Here is a 26,748-nt window from a genome sequence, read left to right as displayed (position 1 = left end):
GGTTCCTTTCAAAAGCACAGGAGAAATAACATTGGTTCAAAGATGATTAAAATGGATACTGCAAGAAACCACTTATTAGCAAGCACATGCAAAAATGTAGAACTTAATTAATGAAGTTTTTCATTGCCTTCGTACGAGGAAATCATTTTTGCAATCTTATGAAGTAGCTTCGATGCTCCACCCTCACTTTGGTGAGACGTGGGAGGTCCATTCTTGGAAATTATGCAGGCTGCCTGCAAAGTCTGTGAAGAGTCCATCTACTTTAATGTTTTTTATCCAGTAATCATACTCCTCAAACGGATCTTGGCTGAAGTTGAAGTGCAAGAATAAGTTTTCATTTCGGAAGGTGTATGGATGCACCTGAAAGGGAAAAAAGCAGGAAGCAGTAAACAATCAGAAAACAAAGTAACAGAAACATAACTTTGCATTTCCAAGCTGAGATGGAATAACCTGAAGCCCATGAAAATGGGCTTTGGTAACAAGATCAGAGGCTTCATTTAAGTAATTATCGGTTGAGGGTACAATTGTATCTTTCCAGGGTCCAATTCCAACCACATAGTTCTTTATGAAATTGAAGTAACTATCTGAAGTAATCTCAAAGAATGACTGCAAAAACATTTATTTACTGTTAGTGAAAATGCACCAGATTGTTACTATGCGTAACTTCTTCATGCAAATTTCTATCAGGATAATGATGCATAAACCTGGTTAGTGTCCTCTGTTCTTGTTGCCAGATCACCTATTAACAAAACTTTTGGCAAATCTGTGAGGTTTGAAATATGTATGAGAGAAGTAGGAGCAAAAGACTGGATAAAGACTGGCTGCCTCAGCCATTCTTTTGACATATAAGACCCTTTATATCCATATGTCTTCAGTGTCTCCACAAATTTGTCCTCAAACTTTTTTCCATCAGACCATTTCACCTGTTGTAACAGCTTAAAGATGAGAAATTATACAACACAACAAAATGTCCTTATCAAATACTTGATCGAATTAGGAAGCACTAGTTACTGAATTAACAGGTAAATTTTGTGAAATCCATATGTTTCAAACCTCCAGGATAACCACTTACATGCTGGTTGATAAAAATCGGATTCTTTATCTCCGGATAGACTCCGATAACTCTTTTTGCATCCAGTGCTATTGAGATGAACTGTTCAAAAGTAATCAACGAGAATTTCCCTGCATAACCATTTTTAGCAAATCAAAACTTATTCCTATCTCATTCATAAGCTTGCCACATTCATTCTAGGTAAAATGATGGTGAAGAAATAAACATCAATGGAGTAAAATAAAACAGACCATTATATTGTTGATCTCGGAATCCATAACGTTGCTTCACCCGTAATAGCTCCAGTTCTTCCAGTGTAAAATCAACTGCAGATTCATTGACAGTAAAATGGTTGAATGAGTAACTTCATACTTGTTGGTATTTTTATAACAAACCAGTGGACAAAGAAATTCAGAAGAAAAAAAGAAAAGGGATTGCTTTAGTACCAACAAACCATCCGGTGATGTTTACACCTTGGACCTCGTATGATCTTTTTCGGTTAGCAAATTGCTTATGATTTGCAACATCAGTGGTATTATCAAGTGTTACATCATGAAAGCATATAAGGACACCATCTTTAGAGGCAAGGATGTCTGATTCAATGAAATCTGCACCCTCTTCAATAGCTTTCTGGAAGAAACAGCCAAGAGTTTGAAACAACATCTTTCACCAATAGTAATAAAGAGATAAAGCATATAAAATATATAGAGGTCAAGATCCAATGTGAAAATATATCAGGGTTGAATGCAAATCAGTGATCTAAATCAATGACCATTCATTGATTACAGCCAACATTTTGCTTTGCCATTAAGAAAAAATTCGGGTTCTAAACAGGATTGAATCACTCACATTATGTTTTCAAAAGATAATAGAAACAGAAATATTTGGAAAAAACAAAAAAGAAGGGCTAAATAGAAGCATGACTCTATATATATTTTCAGATCAAATGAATGATCCACCAATTATACAGCTATACACAACATGTTGATGAATTACATTTTCAAACTAGAAGTAAAAATGAAATAAATCCAAGAAAGAATCTGATGTGGAACAAAAAGATACCTTGTATGCTGCAACAGTTTCTTCAGGAAACTCCCCATTTGAGCCTCGATGAGCAATATTATATGGTCGAATTGTTTGTAGGGGCTCAACTTGTCTATCAGCTACTTTACTTGGAAGTGCATGTAGTGGTCTTCCAGCAGACTCCCCAATCACTAGAAGAACTATAAATGGGACAAATTCTGCCAAGACAAATATCATATTTCTCCTGTAAATTAATTGTCTTCATGCATGACAGGATTATAGCTTCAATTTGTTTTAGTTAATTCTGAAATATGGAAAGGAAATGTTATGTGTACACAAGTTTTCTCAACTCACTTCCAGCGAAACTGCATAGCTGCAAATCCCCTCTCATAAAACCTCAACAACCCCTCTCCAAAACAAAAAAAAAAAAAAAAGGGTGGGAAAACAAGTGGACAAGACTTCATATTCCTCACAAAGTATTAAACAATCCAATCTGCTACATTCCATTGAAAAGGAAAGACAAATGATCCAACTGGTAAACAGCAGTGTTCAATCCAATGACATAATAGCACAAAACAAACAAAGATCACTTGCAGATATAGCATTAAAATGCAGAAAAAAGAAAAAAAAAATCATGCTGAATAATAAGCAATTGCATTTACCTAACCAAGTCATCGAGTCTTCTTCTCCCTGGAATGCTGCCCTGTTGACTTCTATACTACGCCTGCTTATCTCTTTAAAGTCTTTGGGTTGATCTGTAGCATTTTTGTAACTTGTAAAGCATTGACTTCTTTGTTACTAAGCTACAAATTTCACGGTTGACCCATCCATATATTATTGTATCATTTCGTAGAAAATGAAAATGTATTATCTTGGGATAAATATAAAAATAACCCATTTACTATATATTTTCTGTTAATTTGATTTTTAAAAAATTAAAACTATCAGTTTGATATTTTAATTTTTATTTTATCATCCACTTTGATGCTTGATATTAAAACCAATAATTAACTTGTTGATATGGCATAAACATCTAATAAGATATTGATATATGTTAAAAATATCCGATCAACGTTATATCATCAATTGAAAATAAAAAAAAATCTAAAATTATTTTAAAAAATCTAAAATTTTTTTAAAAATTATGAAGAGTTTTCTTTTTTTGTTTAATCTTACAATTTTAATTTTTTTATATATTTTATGAAATTTTCAGATTTTTTTAATTTTTATTTAAATTTTAAGTTTTTATTTTCCAATTTTTTATAATTTTTTAGAATATTTCAAAATTTTGCAATTTTTTAATTTTCAGAATTTTTGAAAATTTTTAAGAATTTTATATAAATTTTCAAATTTTAAAAAAATTTTAGATTTTAGATTTTTTTAAGTTTTTGTGAACTTTTTTTTTATTTTAAGAAAATTTTATTTTCATTAAATTTTTTATTTTCTGAATTTTTCATAATTATTTGTGAATTATTTTTATATTTTTATTTAAAATTTAATTTTTTTTTATTTTTTAAGTTTTCATAAATTTTTTATTTTTATAATTTCTAAAAATATTTCATTTTTTAAATTTTTATAATTGTTTAAAATATTTCAAAATTTTTTATTTTTAAAATTTTAAGAATTTTTTTAAATCTTTTATTTTTAAAATTTTTTTTTAATACTAACATAATAATTGATGATATCGTGCTGATTAAATTTTTTTTTTTACATGTCATCGTCTTAATGGATATTAATGTCATATCAATAAATTAACTAATATCATTGGTTTGAAATAACAAAGTGAATGACAAAACAAAAATTCGAGAATTAAATTAATAAAAAATAAATGATATAAGGATTATTTTATAATTAATCCTAATAGGGACTATTTTATAATTAACCTTATTATATTTAATTATTCAAAAAAGAATGGCTTCTTTTTAAATCAATATCAGAACATGTGATTTTGTTTAAGGGATAATTTAAAATATATTTTGTATTATAGATTCATGAACTTTTTCTAGTGAGAAATAAAAAAAAAAAAAAAAAGCGTTGCGGCTTTTTTGTCAACATACAAGTAGAGATGTAAATAATATATTAGTACTCGCAAGCTATTCAGGTTCGATTCGAATAAAATTCGAATTTGATTCGATTATTATCGAATTGAGTTTGAGTTCGAATAACTCAACTTATCGATCGAATAAAATTTAAATATTTTTATATTCAGTTCGAGTAACTTACGAGCTTAATCAATCTTTTATATTTAAATTTTTATTATTATTTTAATTAATAAAATATTTCGAATTCGAACACAAATAATCGAACTCTTATCGAATATAAGAATCGTATTTATTTTTACATATTTTCAAGCTTAATCGAACGAAATCGAATAACTCGAATTCGATTACGAATCAAGCTCGAATTAAAAAAATAAAATTCGATCGAATTCAAACCAAATATCGAGTCACGAGTTAAAAATCGAACTCAAATTCAAATTTTTTATTATATCAACTTAACTCGACTCTATTACAACTTTACTTACAAGAACAATGCCCCGTAGAGCATAAAGTGATTGCAAAAGGACAAAGAACAAACCATATCCATAATCATTGTTCGATTTATATATTTTTATTATATTTTACACAACAAAATATGTAATATGATTTTTATTAATATAAAAATATAAAATATATTTTTTAATTTTATTAAATTTATTTATAATTATTATTATAATTTTAAATATATTTTACTTCCATATCGTATTTATATAATATCATCAAATTATCTACTCTACATACATGGGAAAAAGAAACCAAATAATCCAAAGAGAGGCCTTTGAAAATCTCTCCTCGGATACATCGGCAAGAGTCAATAAAATATTGCAGACTTTTGAAAAGAAAATGTGATTAAAAAAAACTGTTTTCTAAAATTTTTTAATTTTCGATTTTTCCCGATTTCACATCCCCATTTTTTAGGGGGTGCCATAGCCTCCACATTACAAAAGGGAAGCAGAGGAAGGGTTTACAACTATATGCCTAAGAGGGTGATCCACATCACCACCACCTGCATGCTTGACAAACTCTGCTGGAGAGAGGAAATCGCCATGGCATACACACATTATCCTCACTTCCTCTCCCTTTCCATACTTGTACAGAATGCCTTCTATTCTTTTCCCATCAGGACCTTCTCCCTTTGTGAAAACACAAGGCATATCTTCCATCGTGTTCCCTCTTTCTTTCCCCCTATTTTCAGCTGTCTTTGTCCCCGATGAACCCATAGCCTCTTGATTGGCTTGATCTTGCAAGGACTGGGTGCTACCAGAGCTTCGTGCTTCACCACAGCTGCTTGCTCCTGCAATGCATGAAATGGTAAGAAGATGAAAACCAGCCACTCCCTGTAGGGGAGGGGGGCGGGGATGAATGCCCACTTTCCTCTTTAACCAAAGGAGCAATCAATAAAAAAAAAAGGGGGGGGGGGGGGGGGGAAACCCCAGCGCACAAGGCTCCTCGCTTTGCGAGGATTGGGATGAGGGTCCATAATACACAGCCTTCCCTCTGCATTTTTTGCAAAAAGGTTATTTCTAAGACTCGAACCCGTGACCTTCCGGTCACAAAGGAACAACCTTACTATTGCTCCAAGGCACGCCCTTTAAATGAGTAATCAATAGCTTGTTCATAAATTCTCAACACCAATTCCAACATGCTAGAGGTTAGGCTGCTACCTATGAACATAGGAGCATTCAAAACAAGTTTGGCACTTATGGATTAAATTTATAAATCTTCCACGTTACCAATGATGAATCAAACAGAAGTTAAACCTGTAAAGTGAAAATAGAGAGTGAAACTACCTGGAAAAAGTAGGAGAAACCATTATGGTTCTCCTCCAAGTAAAGCTGCAAAATGTCTGCTGATTAGATCAAGTGTCATTCGGGGTATGTAAAACCAAGCAATCACTCCTAAGGAGTTCATCCAATAAATCCAAGCAGCAGTTAAAGCAACTTCAATCAATGATGATTTTATCTGTATGTACACTCCTATTTGAATATCCAGTTATTCTCAATCATGTTGCCACATTGCAAATAAGTAGTTTTATCAAGAAACTATCCATGACTTTTAAGTTCTGTCATTGCACATAACATACGGCTATAGTGCATGACTCCTATTTACTAATTGTCTCTTGTAAGAGGATTTACTGGCTCTAAACCCGACAATAAACCTTAGCTCAAACTAAGGCACCAATCTCTCTCGTAATGATGACCAAAGAGTGTTAACTAGTGATGATATGTAATTTAACTTTTCAACTGTTTAAATTGACATCTACAAGGACAGCCACATTCAATGTGTCAAGTTACCATTCCAGATCAGTAGCCCTTCCAAGCCTGCTTACAGTTCATTAAACTCCAATTCAATAATTTTCTTAACTTACAAATAAATCTAAAGGAACCTAGTCTAGACTTGTGCTCCATTTAAATAGTCGATGAGACTGACTGTAACGAGACTGAAAATAATAATAAAAATTATTGTATTATTATTTAAAAAATATATATTATAACTGCAGTTGAAAAAAAAAATTCAATAAAAAACTTTTACTGAATAAATTTCACTAAAATTAGCATTTGAATTCAATTAACGGTAGGGTGAGAGGTGCAGTGAAATCCAAATGGGCACTTAGACTAGCTAAGATAGTGAATCTTTCAAGATTAAAAGTTTAGTATCTTTACAAACAATTATCAATCCTCAATTTCAAATAGATTAATTGAAAAAACAGAAGAAAATAATAAGATAATGGTAATGCCACTATAGCCCAGCTGAAGTCAACCCCTAATTCCAATATGAAGCTACAAAAGCCTAACCAAAAAAATGTCAACCCACTTGAAACTATCTACACAAAATTTTCTTACGTATCAAACAAACTGTAAAACTTGTTCTAAAAATATCTCAGAATTGAAACCAAATGCACATAAAATCCCATGTAGATAATGTTGCAGAAAGTACCTTGAAGGGCTTTATTTTCCATTTCTGACATACAAGAAGAACTTCCTCCTTGTGATTCCATAGACCCTTGAGGACAAGGCTGCACAGAACCTTGTGAAAACGCAGCCGCAAGACCACCACCTTTCCCTTTCACCCCCATCGCTTCATTCCCTCCTCCTAAAATCACCTGCCTTGCAGCTGCAGCCCAACTCTGCAACCCCAAAGGTGGTCCCACCCCAATAGTATTTGCCCTTCCAGCTTGCTTCTCTTCCTCTAATAAATTAACCTCCATCTTCTCTCTTGAACTCCTTTGCTTCTCGCTTCTTCTCCTTTTAGCTTCCATTCTTCTTAAAGTCTGCAACTCTTTTCTCTTCCTCCACTCCTCCTCAGTCTCAGTAGGCAAAGAAGAGGTTCTTATGAGAATCGGATAAGGAACCGGTGGTGGAGTATTAGCACCATCTTCTCTAAACATCGGTATCGAACCAGCAATTGATGATGACCTTGTCAACTTCCTTGCACTCTTATCAACCCCAAATCGACCTCCTAATGATAACCCAAGATTCAGCTCCACTTTTTCTTCTTCTTCTTCTTCTCCTTCACTTCTTGTTGAAGCTTGTGCTTCACTTGACATGAATCTCTGTAACAGATCTGTTGGGTACTTCTCAATCTTAAAAGAAAGATTAACCCTTTCTTTGCTGCTACTACTTCTGTTTTCATTTGCTTCTCCTATTTTCGACGGAAACATTAGACAAGGCAAATAAAACAAAAAAAAAAAAAAAAACAAAACTTCTTGTTGTTGTATAAGTAAAGCTAGTGTCTTCGACTATGAAACAGAACAAAAACCAGTCTTTGATCTGAGTTAGCTTTACCCATTTGCATAAACTTGATTATTCATATAAAAATTACAACTTCAAAACAATTGTAACTCAAACAAAGATGTTTCTTGTTCTTTTTATTACACAAAAAAAAAAAGAAAAAAAAATTGTATATTTATTGAATTTTTTTCAAGTTCAGTGGAAATTAGTCGATTGGATGTTACTAAAGAGAGAGTTCAGAGTTTCTCTGATGGGTTTGGGAAATGGGGGAAAAGAGAGGAAGCATTTATTGAGTGACGAAAATGCCCTTGGACAATGACGAGGAAAAGTATTTGGGACGAGACAAGTGGCAATCGGAGAAACATCAAAACGACACGTGGTTGCGACTGACATAATATTTTGAAGGATTGCCTTTTTGGCGTGTTTTAAAACAAGTTGGGAAACAGCCGGGGGTGGGTTGTAATAACACGTGTCGATAATTAATAAAGCAAGGGAACAGTGGCCACGTGTCGTTTCGATGTAGTTGTCTGGGAATTCGCCATTTGTGTTCCCATTTTTCTTCTCTCTTTCTTTTCCCCACAATCCAAAAAATCGTAAAAAAATGCGGCGTTGCTTTTGCTATCATGCGCCGTTTTCCTAAGCCTTGTTTGGACAGCTTTGTTAAATGTTATTTTTGAATAATAATAATATGAATCAATTGAAGTTAATTATTTAGATTGTATAAATTCAATATAACATAAAAAAAAGAGGAACTTGCTTCTTACAATTTCATTTATAATTGGGATTTTAATCATAATCTTTACCTTATTTGATTTTGTTAATCAAATTCAATTATTATGATTAAATGCAATTTTAATCATAATAATTTTGAAACTTAATTAGATATGATAATTATTAAAAAAAGTAATGGATATTATTATTAATATAGTTATAGATTTGATGATTCATTTATTTATATCATATTTTATAAAAAAATTACGTATTATAATTTATATTAATACATAAATATAAAATATATTTTTTTAATTTGATTAAATTTATTTATAATTTTTATTAAAATTTTAAATTATATTATTTTTATATCTTTTATTTATATTTTTTTATATTATATTATTTATCATATTTAAAATTATTAAATTTATATAATTATATTAAAACAAAAATGGTATGCCTTGTAAATCACTAAATTATTTACTTTAGGCTCATTTCTTTCAAATTAAATGTAGATCTTAAAATATTTTGACATTAAATCTAGATTTTGAAATGCTTTATCAACGACATGATTATATTCTTACCAGGGTGTTGGGATCATGCGTTGCTAAAAATGGTTAAACGGAACTTACGACTTCAAAAAAGGGCAAACAAGCGGCAGCAGTAACAGCCGTTATATTATTGACCACCTAGTAAACGAGGAAATTACCTGGAAAGAGATCGGCGAGGAAGAGGGGCGTGATGCACACATTCCCCAAGTGAAAGTAGGGTCCACGGGTGGGGTAGGATGCCAAGTTGCGCTTTTTTTTCAATGAAGAAAGATAAAGTTGTTCATGAGGATGCCACGTGTCGAGAAGATGAGGAAGTTAAACAGATGTATAAGTGGGTAAGGGGTCCCCACCTCTTTGTTTTTTTTATGGTGGAATGGATTGAGAAATGAGTGAATGCGACTACTAAAGTCTGTATTTTGGGTGACATCACATTTTGCAGTGTGTCAGATGATAATTTGAAGATACTTCCTTTTTTCTCCTCCTTTTCCATTTCCCTTTCCGTTCTAACTTCACATAAAGCCTCTCGAGAATTTGAGTTTCCTCATATTTTTAGCAAGAAATAGTTAAATTTATTATATAGTCAATTTAAATGTTAATTTTAATAAAATTTATTTAATATAAATTTATTTAATAATAATTATAATAATTTTTTTAATTGTAATTATAATAATAATTATTATTATTTTTAATATTATTAGAGTCAATTTTATTATCAATTTAAATAAATTTTTAAAGATAAATATATGAAATATTAACGATGAAATGTAAATTTATAATTTGTTCATTTATTTTTTAAATTATTTGTATTTTACTTACATTTAATAAAAATTATTTATTATGTAAGAATTTGATTTATTTAAATAATAAAATAATTGTATTTGATTTATGTTAGATTTGTTTAAGTTAATAAATTTATTTATGAACATTAAAAGAATATGTTCATAAATAAATATAAATGAATATAGTGATAAATAAAATATATATATTTATCAATAATAAATAAATTATAACTAAATAAATTTAAATAAACATATAATTATAAAATTAAAAATGAACAAAAAATAAATGAACATAAAAAACAAATTTTATATGAATTTTAATTAATTTATTCACAAATATAAATAATTAAACAAATTTCTATTCATATTTAATTTATTTAACAAATGAACATAAAAATATTATTTAAAATTATTTATTAAACTTAATATATAAATATAAATAAATAAAAATCAAATATATTCACAAATAATTCACCAAAAACTATTATCAGTTACACCCTTTTAACTTCCATTTCTTCACTTTTCTATTTTCTTAAGAACTTGAGAAATAATAATATTGATGCTTGGTTGATTCTATTGTTCATGAGATATATTATTCCATTTGAAATCCAATTTCTTGCTTTTTTTTTTTTGCAAAAGTATTTCAATAAAAAATAAATCTTTATTTATATCACAGCACAACATTTTTTTTTGGAATCAATATGAAGTATTATATTATTTCGGGACCAAAAGAAAATTTCATATTTTCAATTGTCCCCATAATTAACCAAAACATTCAATGAATTGATAAAGGTTTCATTTGGAAGCTCAAACTCCTACCACGTGTAAGGATAACAATTTAGGGCAAAAAATATTCTTTTGCATCAAAGCCATAAAAAATTGCTGTTTGAAAGAGAGAGGAAAGTGGAAAGAAGTAGAGAAAGAGAGATGTTGGTTGGAAAGATGATTGGGAGGACACGTAGATGAAGGAGACAAGGCGTTAGAAAGATTCTCCGACAAAAGAGGACACTAAGGTGCGCCACGTCTTCATCTGACAAAAGAGGAGCTGGCTCGGGCTTAGGTAGCACTCTTTGCTTTCAGTCAGCCTCACCAGACACCAAGAAAGATTTCTTATCTTTTTAATCCTTTCTAAATTTATCACTAACCCTCCTTTTTTCCTGTAACTTTTTAATAATTAATTACTCAATGCGAAAAAATAGTAAAAAATAAATTTGTATTAGATTATATTCATTAATTAAATTTAATAAATGAATTTAAATATTATTTTTAAACGAACTAATAATGTGAATAAAATTTTCTTTGATTCGTATATATTAATGAATAAATTCATTTAAAATTTATTTATTTATTTATTATTTATTTATAATTATACTAATAAAATTATATTTTTATTTTTTACTTTAATTTAATTTTATTATATATTATAAATATATATTCATTCGATTTATTTATAGTCCTACCTAAAAAATAGAGGATGTGCGCCTTAACTTTCACAGTTTCACTCTGTTTCGCCCACTGTTGCCTCGAGCTTGACCTGAGAACTCACTCCTTTCATGTCTTTCAAAGTTACGGCCGCCATTGAAGTTCCCATGGCCCCTGGAATTGTCAATTCGGTGACCATTTTCTTCTATATAAACACCACGACCTGGTTTCCCACCATTATTGCCTCCTGCAAATAACCAAGACGGAAGAAACTGATACTACTGAGAACTGTCTCTAGTTGTTTATTAGTTCATTTAGTTGGGATCTTAATTCGGTTTAGAGTTCTAATAAAAAGAAATTAATACAAAAGTGCACATGTGCAAGAAGATACGTTAACTTGCCTCGCTTTTCTTCAATGTTAGCTTGTCTGTTGCCAATTGGAATGGGAGAAGCCTGAAATGATGGTGCAATCAGGCAACACATTATGAGAATTTATCTTATAATATATGTGAGATGCAACAAATTTATGAAACAGGTGAGTAACCACATCAACAAATGACTGGATTAGTCGGTTTTGCCCAAAAATCTCACTGAACTTAAGGCCAATGATACGAGGAGGCAAGACAATACCATAGCAGCGATTTGAACTGAAGTAGCAGACTCAAATTCTATGAAGGCAACGCAGTTTTTAACCTCCTAAAGAAATAAGATCCAAGTGAAGCTCGTAAGTGTTATGCCAAAAATAACATATCAGAAAGGGACATAATCAATTTTAAAACAGAACAGACCTTAAAGCTTCTGACTTGAATACGATTGGGTTTAATTGGTCCAAATTTTTTGAAAACCTCGCTAAGCATTTCCTCTGTTCCATCCATAGGCAAGTTGCAACAAATATGGAAGTATTCTTACCTGAAACAAATGGAAATGAGGAATATGAATGAAACAAGGGAAGCTGTGGCATTACTGCAACGTGTACTTGTCAATTTGAAGAACAATAAACAAAAACCTGAAGAGTCATTGTTCCTATCCAAGGAATTGTTGTTTTTAGGAGCTGATGCCTCAGGTGATGCTGCTTTGCGTGACTGCAGCACTGGTTTAGTTTCAGGAGGTAGAGCTCTCAAAATAAATGGAGCAGAATTCTTCGTCAATGCATGTACCTGAAACAATTATTGGAAAAAGAAAAACATTAGTATCTACCCAAGTAATGCTTCCAAATCAGACTATGCATTCCAATATACTTGTATTCATGTACGAACTCACAACTGATAGATATGATTTCTTTGAAGCATCATCCTGAGTTCTAGGCGAAGCAGTCTGGTACATAGGATGATAATCATTGTGACTTTTTTCACTTGAAAGGCACTAGCTGCTCAGCAACAGCCTCATTCTCCAAAGCAGAAATCTTGCCATTGTCCAATTGATGACTGGCTTCTTTCCTACTGTTATCACCATTATCTGAAGGAGCAGTGGTATGATTTGCCACTGCAATTAAATATTGTCCCTTAAAAGAATGAAAATCCATAACTACACTGATGCATAAAACTTACCAGGCTCTGGGGACAAAGCAGCTTGAGTGCTTTCATTGGCATCAACATCTGCTGGTTCTTTGTCATTAACGTACCTAAAAACATCGTTTAAGACATAATAGCTCCCCTCTTGTGGAGCTAGAAAGAATGACTGCGTAAATTTCCTCCTCAAATCGTTCTTTCGAGTCAAACAGCCGGTAACTAAAGCAATCAAACCGTTTGCATATGAAAATTGAGCATCAGCAAAAGATATCTCAGCCTTATAACTCTGGTAGTCCAATGAGAGAATCAACTCATTTATGTCCCGTTTCTATAGTTACCAAAAATATTGTAAATTGGTGTAAACATGAACAAAATAAAATACCATGATTCCTGGCGCATTGTTTGTAAATAGAACTTACTTTCACACTTGTCACACACTTCATCACACCATCGGCACTAGGGCGGCTTAACACACTCAAGTCCAGATAAAATTTATAAGCCTGTGTTGGGTCATTATGAAGAACAGTGTAGAATAGCTTTACAAAGGCTTTCCCAATCCCTTGCGGGTCAGAAGCTGAAGGGTCCGATTTTGTAGTCATCTACCACCAGAAAACACTTAACCATAAGTACAAAACATGTAAGAACCTAACATAATGTAAAACCCACAAGAATTACTTTCCAATGAAAATTGAAAATCATGGAACAAAAAACTGAATATTCAGACTTGAGAGACATTTAAAATTTGGCAATTCACGTGGGAAAGCATAAGAATATTTACATGACAAGATGAAGAAACATCAAAAGTTCAAAATCCGTCATGTTCAGACCTTTTCATTAAGCTATGAAATTAATATAATTGAATCAATTCGAGAGAGCAGATTCATTACTCATGAAAAAAAAACCTGCATTATAACTAAAACTAAGATCAATTCAACAATCCAATCAGGGACTCTCTAATATTACTATAAATGGGACCAAAAATTTAATGGAAAATCAGATTAAAGATTAAAACTTTACGACCAAGAAAACAAATAAATTGATTTTGAAAAAACATTCATGAATCCACATGTATAAACAATTAAATCAACAAATTATTGGAAACTAAAAGTGGAATAAAGGTTCAATTTTTGAATCTAATAATTACTTGAATTTGCAGGAGACAAAGATTTTAGAGCAGCTCAAGTCCCTTCCTATTGCTTCTGGTTTGTTAGATGACTAAAGTATCTTTCTTTTGATGAATTGCGTACTTTTATGCTTTAAAAGGTTGTTCCTTTTATTGTAGTTGAGAGAAAACTGTTGACGAGGTTCGAAAGCATGATATTTTGATCATTGTTGGTGAAACTGGAAGTGGGAAAACAACCCGTGAGTAGTATTATTCTTTTGTCTTTTTGTTTCTAATACGATAATCTGGTGATAATTACAGGCTGGTATGTTTCTATGTATAGATACCTCAGTTTTTATTCAATGCTGGGTTCTGTTGTGATGGGAAAAGTATTCGGGTAACGCAGCCTAGGCGTGTTGCTGCTGTTACTGTTGCGAAAAGGGTAGCTGACGAATGTGGTGTTGAGTTGGGCCAGAAAGTTGGGTATACTATTAGGTTTGAGGATGTCACTTCTAGCTTAACAAGGGTCCAGTACATGACAGATGGATTACTTCTTAGGTAATCTTCTTTTTCTTTTTAAAAGTGTTTTTTTGGTAATCGAAAATGGTTTTAGAATATATAGATGAATTTTATCGGATTATTGCATGGTTGTAATATGATAGATTAAGGACTCTTAAAGTGTTATTTTGGATGATTTAGTCAGGTGTGATCTGAGATGAGGTTTTCTACTCTCTCAGGGAGGCACTTTTGGATCCGTATCTCACAAGGTATTCGGTGATAATTGTTGATGAAGCTCATGAGAGAACTGTCCGCACTGATGTATTGTTGGGTTTGCTGAAAAAGGTACAAAAAGTGAGGTCCAAATACATAAAGGACCACACTACTATTGGTCATAAGAGGGCAAGCAATGGTGCAATGGTGCAATCTTGGAGAAAGAAAACGCCGATCCATGCATCAGTGTTTTAAAACAATGCCAGGGAAGAAAATTACAACCTTTTAAATTAATCATAATGTCTGCCAGCTTGGATGCACGTGTTTTCTCTGAATATTTTGGTGGTGCAAGAGCCGTTCACATTCAAGGGCGACAGTTTCCGGTGGACATATTTTGTACTGTTTATCCCCAGACTGATTATTTAGATTCAGCTATGGTCACCATATTCCAGGTTTGTTGTCATTGGTCCTTAGAATTGTATGTACCTTCACTTTATTAGATTCATTCAGGTCCTGATATAAATATTAGTTATATGGGTCCTCATATGTACCTTCACTTTATTAGATTCATTTGGAGGAGGCCCCTGGTGACATTCTTGTATTTTTGACTGGACAAGAAGAGATTGAATCTGTTGAAAAGCAAATCCAGGAGAATTTAAAACAATTACCTGAAGATGGTCAAAAAATAGTAACGGTTTCAATATTCTCATATCTTCCCTCAGAACTGCAAATGTCAGTTTTTTCGCCTGCTCCTGAAGGATTCCGTAAGGTAGCTTCATAATTTTCTTTGATTATGTGTATGATCTGGTGGCCTTCATGTGTAGTAATTAATATAGGACATACACACTGTGTATAATGTTGCCAGTAAACTATCTGCAATGTAATGAGCATACATTTTGTTCTTAAAGTTAAAAAATATAGAGATAGCAAGTGCATATATTCTCCAAATGCAATCTATGAATATCATACTGGTAAAATTTTACAGCTTGTATGTTTAGGATGTGATGCAGTTTTACCTCGAAGATGTCTTTAGCTTGAATAATACTCTAGTCTTGTAGGCCTTTTTTGTTGTCTTGACATTTTTTTTTTTTTTTGCTTTTTCATTTTAGTTTGTCAAGAAAAATCTCAAACTCTGTGAAAAAAGTATTTGATGAAACTTTCATTTGGGTGAAAAAAGTTAATCATGCCACTGCATTTTTTCTGTTTAGGTTATACTAGCAACCAATATTGCAGAGACATCAGTGACAATACCTGGAATTAAGTATGTCATAGATCCTGGAGTTGTAAAAGCACGCTCCTATGATCCGGTCAAAGGGATGGAGTCATTGATTATTATTCCAACCTCAAAAGCACAAGCAATCCAGAGAAGGTAGGGGGTGAACAATAAACATTCTTTTTACATTTAAGCCTTTGTTGGTTTCAGTTTATTGAGTGGTTTCCAAGAAGAGTTGAGGGAGTCATAACCCATGGTGTGTTGCTAGTATTTTGTCTTAAACTGTGTATCCTATTTTATATACTTCTATATCAAGACCTGTATTTCAATTTTTCTTCATGTTTGACTTATTTGTATGGCCCTTTTCTCTTATAAGTACTTGGCAAACATGGATGGTTAAGCTGATGGTTTTTATAACAGTATTCCTCGTGACAATAATTTTCTTGCTGTAGTGGACATGCAGGGCGTGAAGGACCTGGGAAGTGTTTCCGTCTCTACCCGGAGAGTGAGTTTGTGATGCTTGGGGATTCAACCAAGCCTAAGATTAAGCGGCACAACCTCTCGAATGTCATTTTGTGGCTCAAGGCCTTGGGTATTGATGATATATTTGGGTTTTACTTCATAGAGAAACCCTTAAGGTGATCTTCTTTAGAGGTTTCCCTTAATTTAGTTGCATATCTATGCATTTTTGTGGATGAGTTATTGCTTGAGACTTGAGCATAAATAGAACTTAGTTGGGTTAATTTCAGCTAATTTGCAGATCTCTTTTGCTTTGTCTATCATCTTTTACAGATCATACAGTATCGTATGTGATAAAGACATCTAACCAATTTGTATCTATTTGTTCTTCCTCTTTCCTTGTAGTGGCTTCTCTGGTGTCCCCAACTTGAAACTTACCCGTCCACCATGGACAGTCAGATGGCAGGCCTATATTTTGTTGTTGTTAGTAACATTAATGAAAGAAACAGAGCATCTGAAAATTTAGCAGTTAAAATTGATGTCAATCTGTTACTAAAGTTGGTTGGTTCTTGAAGTTTTTTATGGCCTGTTTTTAATTTGGTAAAATCCATTCATTCTTGGGATCTTAACATAAAATCATATAATACATATCATTCTCTGCTCAATACCTTTGCCAAAATATGGTCATGAGAGAGGTTGATCTACATGTCAATATTTTAACATTCTTGTACAAACATCTGCTTTGAAGACTTGAACCCCTCTTCCACCTATTTAGTCATACCAGAAAGTAGGCCTTTCCTCAAAATGTATTCACTCTCTTTTGTTCTTATATGTTATAATCAGCTTTTGGGTATTCATCAATTTGGCGTCTGGTGTTTGAGCCTTCTGTCACTTATTTGAAAGATACTGTTTGTAGCCATTCAGCAAATTTGGACAAAGTGGATTTTGTTTATTGCTGCGTCAGTCTACCTTTGTTATAGGGTGTAATGATGAATGAATTTTTTCACATTTGAACAGGGCAGCTATTAAAAATCACTGGAGTTGATCTTGCTAGGTGCTTTAACAGATGAATACAAACTGTCAGATCCAATTGATCATCAAATGGCTCGGCTCCCATTAGATCCCATTTATTCTAAAGCTCTCATCTTAGCTAGCCAGTTCAACTGCCTGGAAGAAAGGTTGATTGCTGTTGCAATGCTCTCCGTGGAATCTATTTTTTATGAGCCACGTGAGAAGTTAGAAGAGGTATGTGCTTGTGTATTTCATACTTCTATCATCTTCATTTCTTCCTATTAATGATGAAAAACCGTAACATACTTTTTCTTATTTGACAGGCAAGAGCTGCAAAGAAATGCTTTGCAAGTCCTGAGGGAGACCATCTCACTCTAATTAATGTATATTGAGCATCTAATGAGTTATTGGAGAAGAGAAAGTCAGAGGTTGGCAAGGAAAAACATGAAAAAATTCTTAGAAAATGGTGCAAGGAAAATTTTATCAGTAGCCGGTCTTTGAGACATGCTCGTGACATACGCACTCACCCATAATTAATTTGTTGGACTTCCTCTTTTTCACACACAATAGACACACTCCCGTTAAACGAGGGTCCAGGGTACCCTTTCAGAACCTCTATACATCCAATAAATTGGTAATTAGTAATTGGTCTGCTGTTTTTCTTTGTCAGTTTGTATCCAAAAACCTGTAAGTGTGCATCTTTAAGTTAATTAAGTGCTTTACTGCTGTCAAATCCTGTGACATGTTGAACAAATGGGCCTTTGCATTTCTTCTTGTGGAGATGACACACTTCAGTTCCGCAGATGCCTTGCTGCTGCTTTTTTCCTCAATGCGGCTTTGAACCAGCCTGAGGGAACATACAGGTTTCAAATACACTTTGACATTATTTGGCAAGCTTGTTGATATTTTATCCAGTAGTAGCTCTTTATAGTGGAGCATTCATTTTCTAGCTTCTTCTCACCTTGTTTATTGTTAGTTTCTGCGTTATTCCGGGCAAAAGCTGACGGCATTTGATCAGCATTTATTGTTAGTTTAGTTATTCAATAGGTCCTTAAAAGAGACCTCTAACATTTATCTAATCAAACTGCAGGATGAGGTGGTGCAGATCCACCCTACTTCCATGCTATTCCGGACAAAAGCCGACTGCATTATTTTCAACGAGTTTGTCAAAACTACAAATAAATACATCCACAACATAACAATAATCGATGGCTTGTGGTTGACTGAGTTAGCCCCCCACTATTATGCCAAGCAGGAGTAATATTTCTGGTATGAGTACTAACAGGTAATCTTCTTGGGTATTATTTTGGTTCATCATTTGATCATGTTGCATCAGAACTGATTAATTTCTGTTAGATATTTTCCCAGCATATAAGCTGTGTTGTAGAATGTTTTAATCTGGGTTGTACTATCTCTTTCTGATATGGCTCTATCCGATGCTTCTATATAGAAACTCAAGAAGATTGTGCCATTACCATCCCTTTGCAGGAAGCCATGATAAAATCCAATCCACCAGAACAAGTTCTCCAGCTCAAGGGTTCTGATGACGCCTCTTTTTTGTTCTAGGCCTCAATGATGATTTCACCAAAGCAAGCCTGTAGCAGTACACCTGAGCTGAGACATCTTTTGGAATATGGCACATTCTGATCTGCATCTGCTGCATTTTGTTATATTGCATATGAGATTAAAATTAACCAACCATTAATTATTCATAATCATGTGCATGCATATGCTGTTGTATTCCTATTTGTAATTTACAAATTTTGTCATCCAGGACTTTTTACTTGTGCCTCTGTATTTTGTTATTAGTAGTCACTTTTTTTTTTCGTATCCGTATCCGATATTTTACTATTCAATTTAAAAAATTCTTAAAATCATAATGTATGCATGTCTGATAGATATACGTGTTTGATATATATTTGTATCTTATACGTAGATAAATATACGTGTTCGATATATACTTGTATCTTATATGTATGTATAGTAATTATCATTGTAGTATAATTTAACTTCCCTAATTTTATTTTTTTTTTTTTACAAAAACCCTTAAAATTTTTGTTAAAATCGCCTGGTTATTCTGAAAATGCCAAAAAAAAAATTTAAAAATGGTTCACCACTAAGTTGCGACCAAATGGTATTAGGGGCAAAATAATATTAGGAGAAAAAAACGACAGCGTTTTACCGTCATTGCTGTTTTAAACATTGCCCGTTAGAAATGTAATGCCAGATAATCGCTTGTAACTTGTAAGCTAAGCTGAGAATTCCACTCCCCTATTTTGGCTAATTCCACTGTACAATTTCAAATTTAGAACAAAATCGAGAGCGTGGAATAAGCAAAAATTAGTAGTGAACTTATCACATTTCACTAAAATTTTCAAAAATATTTTATTATATGTTACAAGGAATAGTCGTTTTCAATCATTTTACGAAAAAAAAAAAGGGGCTACCATTTTATTATACGTTACTCCCTCACTGCTCTTCTCCAGATCTGATTTCAAAAAAAGTTGCAGCCTTTAAGGTAATTTCAAAACCCCAACCCTAGATCTCCTCCTCCTCTTCTTCTTCTTCTTCGCGTTTCAAAGGTTTAGTGTTTCTTTAACTGAGTTCAGCTGTCAATTTCTTCATTCTAATTTGGATGTTAAATATAGAGTCAAAGGTTCTTGATTGTGATGTTTTTTTTCTTGTTCTGAATTGTTGACTGTGTCTTTGTTGTAATCATATAATTTGAATTTTTTTAATGAGTTGGAAATGATTAGTTTTTTGTTCTTTTCTTTTCTTCTTCCTTTTTTTTTTTTAAAATCTTATTCTTATTTTATGGGAAATTCAGTGAAATTATGAGTTATCTGGTCGGTGGATAGTGTTTTATCTTTAAGGAGTAGGTAAATCTTCATGCTGTAGCTGAAATGTAAATGACATTCGATAGTGAAGTTAGTGAGGAACAGAAGAAGATTTAGAAAGAACTAGTAAAAACCAGTTTGTTATAATGGACCAATTGTTCGTAGTTCCTCACCTTTATGGCTAAAGCCTTGGGGTGTTTATTGAGTCTTATTTGGGGGGTTAAGCTTGAGGCCAAGCCCCAAAGATTTTAGATAGAATCTTGTTTGGAAAATGGGAAGTGGTATTCAAATCTGGCATTACATTCCAGAAGTTTTAGGGCGTGTGAAGTCTAGGAATAACATTGCTGAAAACATTCTTAATTAAGAATTGTGATGGAAGTTCTGTCAATATGCTTGTTTTGCTTCCTGTCTCTACTTGTACTGAACTATGTATTTTAAAAGTACTTTTTGTGGTGTAACTTCAATCTTTGTTTTCATTCCATCTCCCTCTGCCCCCATCCCTTCCTACTTACTAAAATTGGATTATAGATTCTTGTATTTTTGCTATTTGTTTCCTCCCTGCCTGCATGATAGGTCTCTAACTTCATTTCCTAGTAAGTTGGATAAGATGTTTCGTGGAGTTAGCAGTGGTGGTGGGCAGAGCTCATTTGGGCTATCTGTTTGGGAGTGGAGAAGCTCCAAAACCTGCCACAAACAATTCCCAAGCTGCTCCAACTGAAGCTCCGGCTGTCTCCAAACCTGCTTCTGCTCCTCAACCAGTTGATATTACCAAGCAAATTTCGGCTGGTATTAACAGTACTTCCACAAACAATTATACGCGCGCTGAACAGAAAACTGGCAATTTCATTATGGTATAACCTCTTTTATGATTGCTTTATGAGTCCCTTCTTAAAATTGTATGGTACTTGAAGACTTGCCCTTTGGGTGCTTTAAGTAGTTTTACTTTGTTTAAGTTCCTGACATTTTCTATTCTTTTTCCACCGATCTTTCAATGAACAATAGGAAACATGATAAAGGCATGGTTGCAGAAAAGCTGCCCTGGTAGTTCAACAAAATCTAATTGTTTGCTTTTGATAAATGCCATGAAAATATGATCTGTACTTCTTAGAAACTTGAATTTCATAGAGGAGAAACTATTAGTGAGGAACCATCATGCTTGGTGCATCTTTAAGTAATGTGTATCAAAGTCCAGGAATTAGGCTGGAAGCTGTAAATCTTTTTTTAGGTTAATTGTTGTGTGGGATTTGGACATATAGTAAAATTAGTTTTTTTTTTTTTAATTTATTTGTTCTTTTTTCATTTGTTACTGTTTAGAAGATAGCTGAAGTATATATATATTTTTATAAATGTCCAACTCTCCTTGAGTCTAGTGATAAATGACTGAATAAGTTAGTAGTATTAACTGTTTTCAAAGGGAATTAACTTGGAAAAGAGTATACAGGGAGAATGACATTCCACCACATGCTGGAAGCTTCTTCAAAGCACTATCTTATTATCAGGGACGGATCTAGGATTCCTCATCAGTGGGGGCAAATATTTTAACTTAATTTATTAAAATTTTCATTGAAATACAAATTAATATAAAAACTTCCAAACAAAATTAACATGTATAACAAATTTTTATGTCATATATAAATATAATATTTGCATTACTAAAATTAACTATTTGGTTATTGGCTAATATAGCTTAAACACCACAAACATATACAAACACATATAATTATGTATATATTAATTTAATAAAATTTTACATATTTATAAAATTCTTAAAGATAGATGTAATATGTGAAAAAATAAAAATTAATATGTCCAGTTTTATTATTTATTTTTATTTCTTAATCATGTGGAGAATGAAAAATACCTATATCCTTATATAAAATGAAAATAATATTTTTTTAATATTCAATGAAAACAAAAAAGGCATGTTAGTCCAAGAATTTTTTTACTTTTTTATTCTTATTAATTCATACTTTATATATTATCTATGTGAATTCTAAAAGTTTTTTATTTGTTTTCCTACCAAATTGCTAACTATATATTGTAAAGAAAATGCTTACCACTTAAAGTATAAATGTTCAATTACTTTTTTTAAAATAAAATATTCAATTATTATATAAACAATAAAAAATTTTCTTTTATGAGCCTCAATTCAATGGGAGCAAATATGATAAGAAAAAAATTTAATGAGGGCAAAGCTCAAGTTTTTTAAAATTTATAAGATATTTTTATAACTAACTTAAAAAATTTTATGATTTTAGTGGGGCAACTGCCCTCACAACTCCATATATAGATCCGTCCTGCTTATTAAGCTTGTAAAAGTTTTGATAAGATAAATACTTTCGTTGGTGGTGTTTGTAATTGATTTTTGCTGTTTTAACCAAGCATTTACTACCTTTTTATGGAGTAATGTCTGCATTCACCCACCAAAGGATATTCAGGGTGTATCTGAAATTAAGTTTAGGGGACGGTTATTCGTCAATGAAGTCCTTTAATAACTTCTTTCATTGTCCCATTTTTCTTTTTTTGCTGGATGCAGGATCGACCTTCCACTAAGGTTCATGCTGCCCCTGGAGGTGGATCTTCACTGGACTACCTTTATGGTGGGGAACCTGAGGGCAGCAAATGAGATTGTGCCCTGATATATCTTGATAATGGATGTGTTGTTTGTTGATTTTGGAGAAGCCAGAGGTTCAGGATTCCGATCCTTCAACATAAGCAATGAAAAACTAGCCGTCCGATGTGCTGTAATAAACAGGTCTTGGTTTATTCAATCAAGAGTTCTACATATTAGATGCACAAACATCTATAACTTATATTTCATATGCAAAATTCTGTCACGTCCGATTCTGGTATGTACCTTTGCTCAAGAAATACAGTGCCTTGACCTTCATTAAAATCACTTACAAAGTCAAAATGAAAAAGGAGTGTTATATTTTAATGAAAATGAAAAAGGAATTTAGTATTGTAGACTGGAGTAACTATTTTACAGATTGACTTGGGGACATGTGCAAAAGATATCGACAAATCAACTATCTTGTCAGGGAGACCAAAAAATCATTTTAGGAAACCATCAATTGGACAGTTCAGTAAGAAAATTCATGAATTTATATTATATAAAATATTAAATTTTATATATTTATATTAATATAAAAATATTAATTTTTATTTTTATTTTTATTTTATTAAATACGTATAATTATTATTATAAATTTAAATTATATTATTTTTATATTTTATTTTTACCTCGAATATATAAGTGTATCGTATTTTATTATCATTAAATTAACGATACTGTTTTTTTTTTTTTTTCTCTTCCTTCAAACTGATGCTGATCGGCTAGCTCATCCATTAGTCCCTAAACCCCAAAAAAAAAAAATGGGTTTCGTTCAGTTCGAATCAGAACCTGGAAACATCAATGTCCTTTGGGAAGATCACGACAAGGAGGGATGGCCTGAAACTCTACAGCTGGAACCTGAGGGATGGCTTTGCAGCAAAGGTCTGACTCGTTATACGTAATAGCCAGAGAAGGGGGTCCCGGCAAACAGAAACAGCTGCTAAGAAAAAGAAAAGACAGTTTGGGAAGAGAGTGAAGCAATGAACATAATAATTAATCTGCTGATGACAAGTGACAGAGAAACATAGGGCGGCGCCCATAGCTGTACGGGAGCTTACACTGCTAGCACTTGTTGCGAGTGTCCTGGTGGCTACACCCTATTGCTCCACCTCCTCCTCCTGCAAGTATATATTATTATCCTTTTGCATGCTGATGTACGTACATGTGCCCTTCTCAAGCCACTCATTCATGTACGCTTCAATGACACTGTTCCAAGAAAAAGATTTTTACTGTATCTGGACCCTTTTGTTTCTTACTTTCTTCACGTGATTATTGTACTTCTTGTTTGATAAACTTTAACCTTTCAAAAAGCAACGAGAAATGAGAAAGTCGATTTTTTTTTTCTGCATTTTGTGATATGGGGTCAATATGATTCCGTGTGAATCATTTGCTAATAAGATAACATTCCATGAAGAAATGACTTTATATCCGATGAACATAAGGTAAATTTATACATAAAATTCTTATGTATCAAGTTGTTTTAGCAATTTGGAAATGTTTTTCATCAGGGATTCTTTGAATGTTGATGCTTATTTTGGTAAGTTTTTACACTGCTGTTTGTTTATAAATGATCCGAGCATAGCCAAATGGAGATGTTTTAAAGAAGAACGTAGTCGGACTGTCAACCAAAACCTTTGTCTCAAACTTTGGTTAACTTTCTGTAGCACATTTCATAACATCATGCAAATTTTTTTTCTTTCGTGCAATCAGATCTCTAGAAACCAACGCTGACTCTGTCAGAATTTAACTTTGATATGTTGAATTAATGGGATGATGATTCATCTAAGAAAGTTTTTTGAGGCTCCTTCATTGACATCCTTGCTTTCGGTGAAAACAGCTTTTCAATCGAAAATCAATTCGTCAACCTTCAAAAACTAGTTTTACAAGAATTAGACGCCTGCTTCGTTGGGGTGGATTGATGATTTTTTTTTTTTTCAAAATTTTTATTGAATGTGTTAGGAATATTTCTAAAAATTTTTAACATATAATCAATGATTTTTTTTGTTATTTGTATCGATTTAATATATTAAATTAATTTAATATGATTAATGTCACTTCAATCTTATTCTATCTTAATTATTTTTTCATGATTTCTTCAATTTTATCTATAAATATAAAGATTTGAATATCATAAAAATAAATTGATTCTATTCATTTCTCTTTTTTTTATCTAATCTGATTTTTATTGATTTAAGCATCGGAATATAAACGCATAAAACATTTTTTATCTTTATTTTTAATATTTTTTTATATTTACAAAATATCTTTAAGTAGGAGTTCAACACCAATAATTTAAGATATTATTATTATTTTAATATAAAATAATAAAAATAAGACACTCACAAATGGTTTTGATTTATTTTTTATTTTTATTTTTTAATGTGTCTTAAATTTATATTTAAAATTATTATTATATTTTTAAAATTTTTATTTTTATTATAAATAACAAATAAAATCTTTCATATTTCAATCTTTTCCCTCCCTATTCTCTTTTCTTTTTTTACCTTCCTATGAAAAAATGTCATGTGATTATCAATTGGACATCTAAATTAATGAGTTGCCCTTCAATTTCTATTTTAATAGGGGATTGTTTTCATTTGAGAATAACTTTAATTATAGATTGTATTTTTTTTTGTTATAAAATATATGATTAATTTATTGGTTATTGATATTTTATATATTTTTAAATTTTTTAGAAAAAAATTCTAAAAAAATGAGAGAAAAATTAAAAAGAACATAAAAAATCTCACTTTTATTTTTATTTTATTTATTTTGATTTTCTTTACAACATTTTTAACCCAAAACTATAGATCAAGAATAAAAACGCTTTGTCATCATCTTAATGGTAACTTATACATGAACCAAAAATCAAATTTAACCCCAACAATATATCCACTGTCACAATCATGCATGCCTCAAATTAATTCCAATCCCAATTTCATTAATCTAAAAATTAAGCTTCAAAATTCTAAATGGCTCATTTATGGTAGGTTGGGGATAGCTTTAATATAATGTATTGATTGATGATTAGAGCCTTTTAAATTTCAAATATCCCACAAAACTTCATCATAGAGGCATTTTTAAGTTACAATAATATATATATAAGTTTATATTTGATATATTATCAATATATAAATTTTATACATTATTATTAAATCAGATGATAATAATTTATTAATAAGTAAATATTAATATTTAAAATAAATATATATAAATTAAAATAATTTATTTATTAATAAAATATTATTATTAAATCTATTTTATTAATAAATTATCATCATTTAATTTATTAATAATATATAAATTTTATATACTAATAATGTATTGATTCTATTATTGTTGGCATTGGAAATATAATGAATTATAACCACATCGTGTGGAAACGTCTCTTAAGTAACCTATTGCCATTTGAATTTTGTATACGAATTGAGTACTTGATGATATGTAAATCATAAATATCTATTATATAAAATTTCAATCACGTGATTGATTTTCGGATTAGTTAATACGAAATTTTAGTAGATGCTTGAAGATTGTAAGCTCTAATGAACTCATGTAATTGCTTCTACTATTAATGGTGAGGGTTGATAATGAGTAAGGTTACAATGAGTTTTTATTCATTTTAAATTTGATCTGATTTTATAATTATAAAATTTAAATTTAACTCGATTTATTTATTTTTATTTTTTTAAATATATGAATTCGATCCGAATTGATATTATATAAATTGTATTCAATTCGATTTGATCCAAAATTAATAAAAAATTATTTTTAAATATAAATATATATAAATTAAAAATTATAAAATAAATATTTATATAATATTAAATCGGATCGAATTTATTTAAAATTTGAATCTGATTCGACCTTAATTTTTTTTTAATAATATCAAATCCAAAATCTAATTAAAAAAAAAAAACCATTTCTATAATATTAAATCAAGTTAAAACTCGTTGATTACGAGTTTGACTATTAATCCTACTAAT

At 31.4% G+C, this 26,748-nt stretch overlaps 2 protein-coding genes and 4 pseudogenes across 6 annotated transcripts; 3 read left to right on the top strand and 3 right to left on the bottom strand.

The window, feature by feature from the left end:
- Positions 1-31: 31 nt before the first annotated feature.
- Positions 32-2,828, bottom strand: LOC111287166 (glycerophosphodiester phosphodiesterase GDPD6-like; annotated as a pseudogene). Its single transcript, XR_016341828.1, has 8 exons — positions 2,737-2,828; positions 2,114-2,292; positions 1,498-1,681; positions 1,303-1,377; positions 1,073-1,182; positions 705-923; positions 451-606; positions 32-360 (listed from the first exon to the last, which is right to left on the bottom strand). The product of XR_016341828.1 is annotated as a glycerophosphodiester phosphodiesterase GDPD6-like (transcript).
- Positions 2,829-4,943: 2,115 nt separating this feature from the next.
- Positions 4,944-8,087, bottom strand: LOC111287598 (ninja-family protein AFP1-like). Its single transcript, XM_022878244.2, has 2 exons — positions 7,051-8,087; positions 4,944-5,407 (listed from the first exon to the last, which is right to left on the bottom strand). The coding sequence occupies exons 1-2, from the start codon at positions 7,772-7,774 to the stop codon at positions 5,052-5,054; spliced, it is 1,080 nt and encodes a 359-aa protein (XP_022733979.1). The 5' UTR covers positions 7,775-8,087; the 3' UTR covers positions 4,944-5,051.
- LOC111289059 (nuclear transport factor 2-like) lies at positions 7,625-12,896 on the bottom strand (annotated as a pseudogene). Its single transcript, XR_016341900.1, has 8 exons — positions 12,855-12,896; positions 12,568-12,808; positions 12,314-12,464; positions 12,096-12,216; positions 11,938-12,003; positions 11,709-11,760; positions 11,346-11,554; positions 7,625-7,755 (listed from the first exon to the last, which is right to left on the bottom strand). The product of XR_016341900.1 is annotated as a nuclear transport factor 2-like (transcript).
- A 975-nt stretch (positions 12,897-13,871) lies between these two features.
- On the top strand, positions 13,872-14,479 carry LOC149519386 (pre-mRNA-splicing factor ATP-dependent RNA helicase DEAH10-like). The gene is made up of 5 exons (XM_089760272.1): positions 13,872-13,883; positions 13,972-14,017; positions 14,103-14,177; positions 14,239-14,242; positions 14,308-14,479. Exons 1-5 carry the CDS (start codon positions 13,872-13,874, stop codon positions 14,477-14,479), a joined length of 309 nt encoding a protein of 102 aa, XP_089616398.1.
- Positions 14,480-14,927: 448 nt separating this feature from the next.
- LOC111289058 (pre-mRNA-splicing factor ATP-dependent RNA helicase DEAH10-like) lies at positions 14,928-19,129 on the top strand (annotated as a pseudogene). Its single transcript, XR_016341899.1, has 8 exons — positions 14,928-15,080; positions 15,194-15,397; positions 15,837-15,997; positions 16,294-16,495; positions 17,318-17,545; positions 17,635-18,174; positions 18,402-18,596; positions 18,762-19,129. The product of XR_016341899.1 is annotated as a pre-mRNA-splicing factor ATP-dependent RNA helicase DEAH10-like (transcript).
- Positions 19,130-19,851: 722 nt separating this feature from the next.
- On the top strand, positions 19,852-22,985 carry LOC111288047 (protein SPIRAL1-like 1; annotated as a pseudogene). The gene is made up of 2 exons (XR_016341825.1): positions 19,852-20,999; positions 22,685-22,985. The product of XR_016341825.1 is annotated as a protein SPIRAL1-like 1 (transcript).
- The last annotated feature ends 3,763 nt before the right edge of the window (positions 22,986-26,748 follow it).

Source organism: Durio zibethinus, chromosome 4, assembly GCF_047325235.1.
Source record: "Durio zibethinus cultivar Kanyao isolate XHJ-2024 chromosome 4, ASM4732523v1, whole genome shotgun sequence".
NCBI classification, from domain to species: domain Eukaryota; kingdom Viridiplantae; phylum Streptophyta; class Magnoliopsida; order Malvales; family Malvaceae; genus Durio; species Durio zibethinus.
This window is presented reverse-complemented; position numbering and strand designations above follow the sequence as displayed.

Bases quoted from the DNA above. Each gene is read 5' to 3' on its own strand.
- LOC149519386 (XM_089760272.1), top strand. The intron at 14,018-14,102 runs GTTTGTTAGATG...ATTGTAGTTGAG, and splicing joins GTCCCTTCCTATTGCTTCTG to AGAAAACTGTTGACGAGGTT.
- LOC111287598 (XM_022878244.2), bottom strand. From the start codon at position 7,774: ATGTTTCCGTCGAAAATAGGAGAAGCAAATGAAAACAGAAGTAGTAGC. The intron at 5,408-7,050 runs GTACTTTCTGCA...CATGCATTGCAG, and splicing joins GGAAAATAAAGCCCTTCAAG to GAGCAAGCAGCTGTGGTGAA.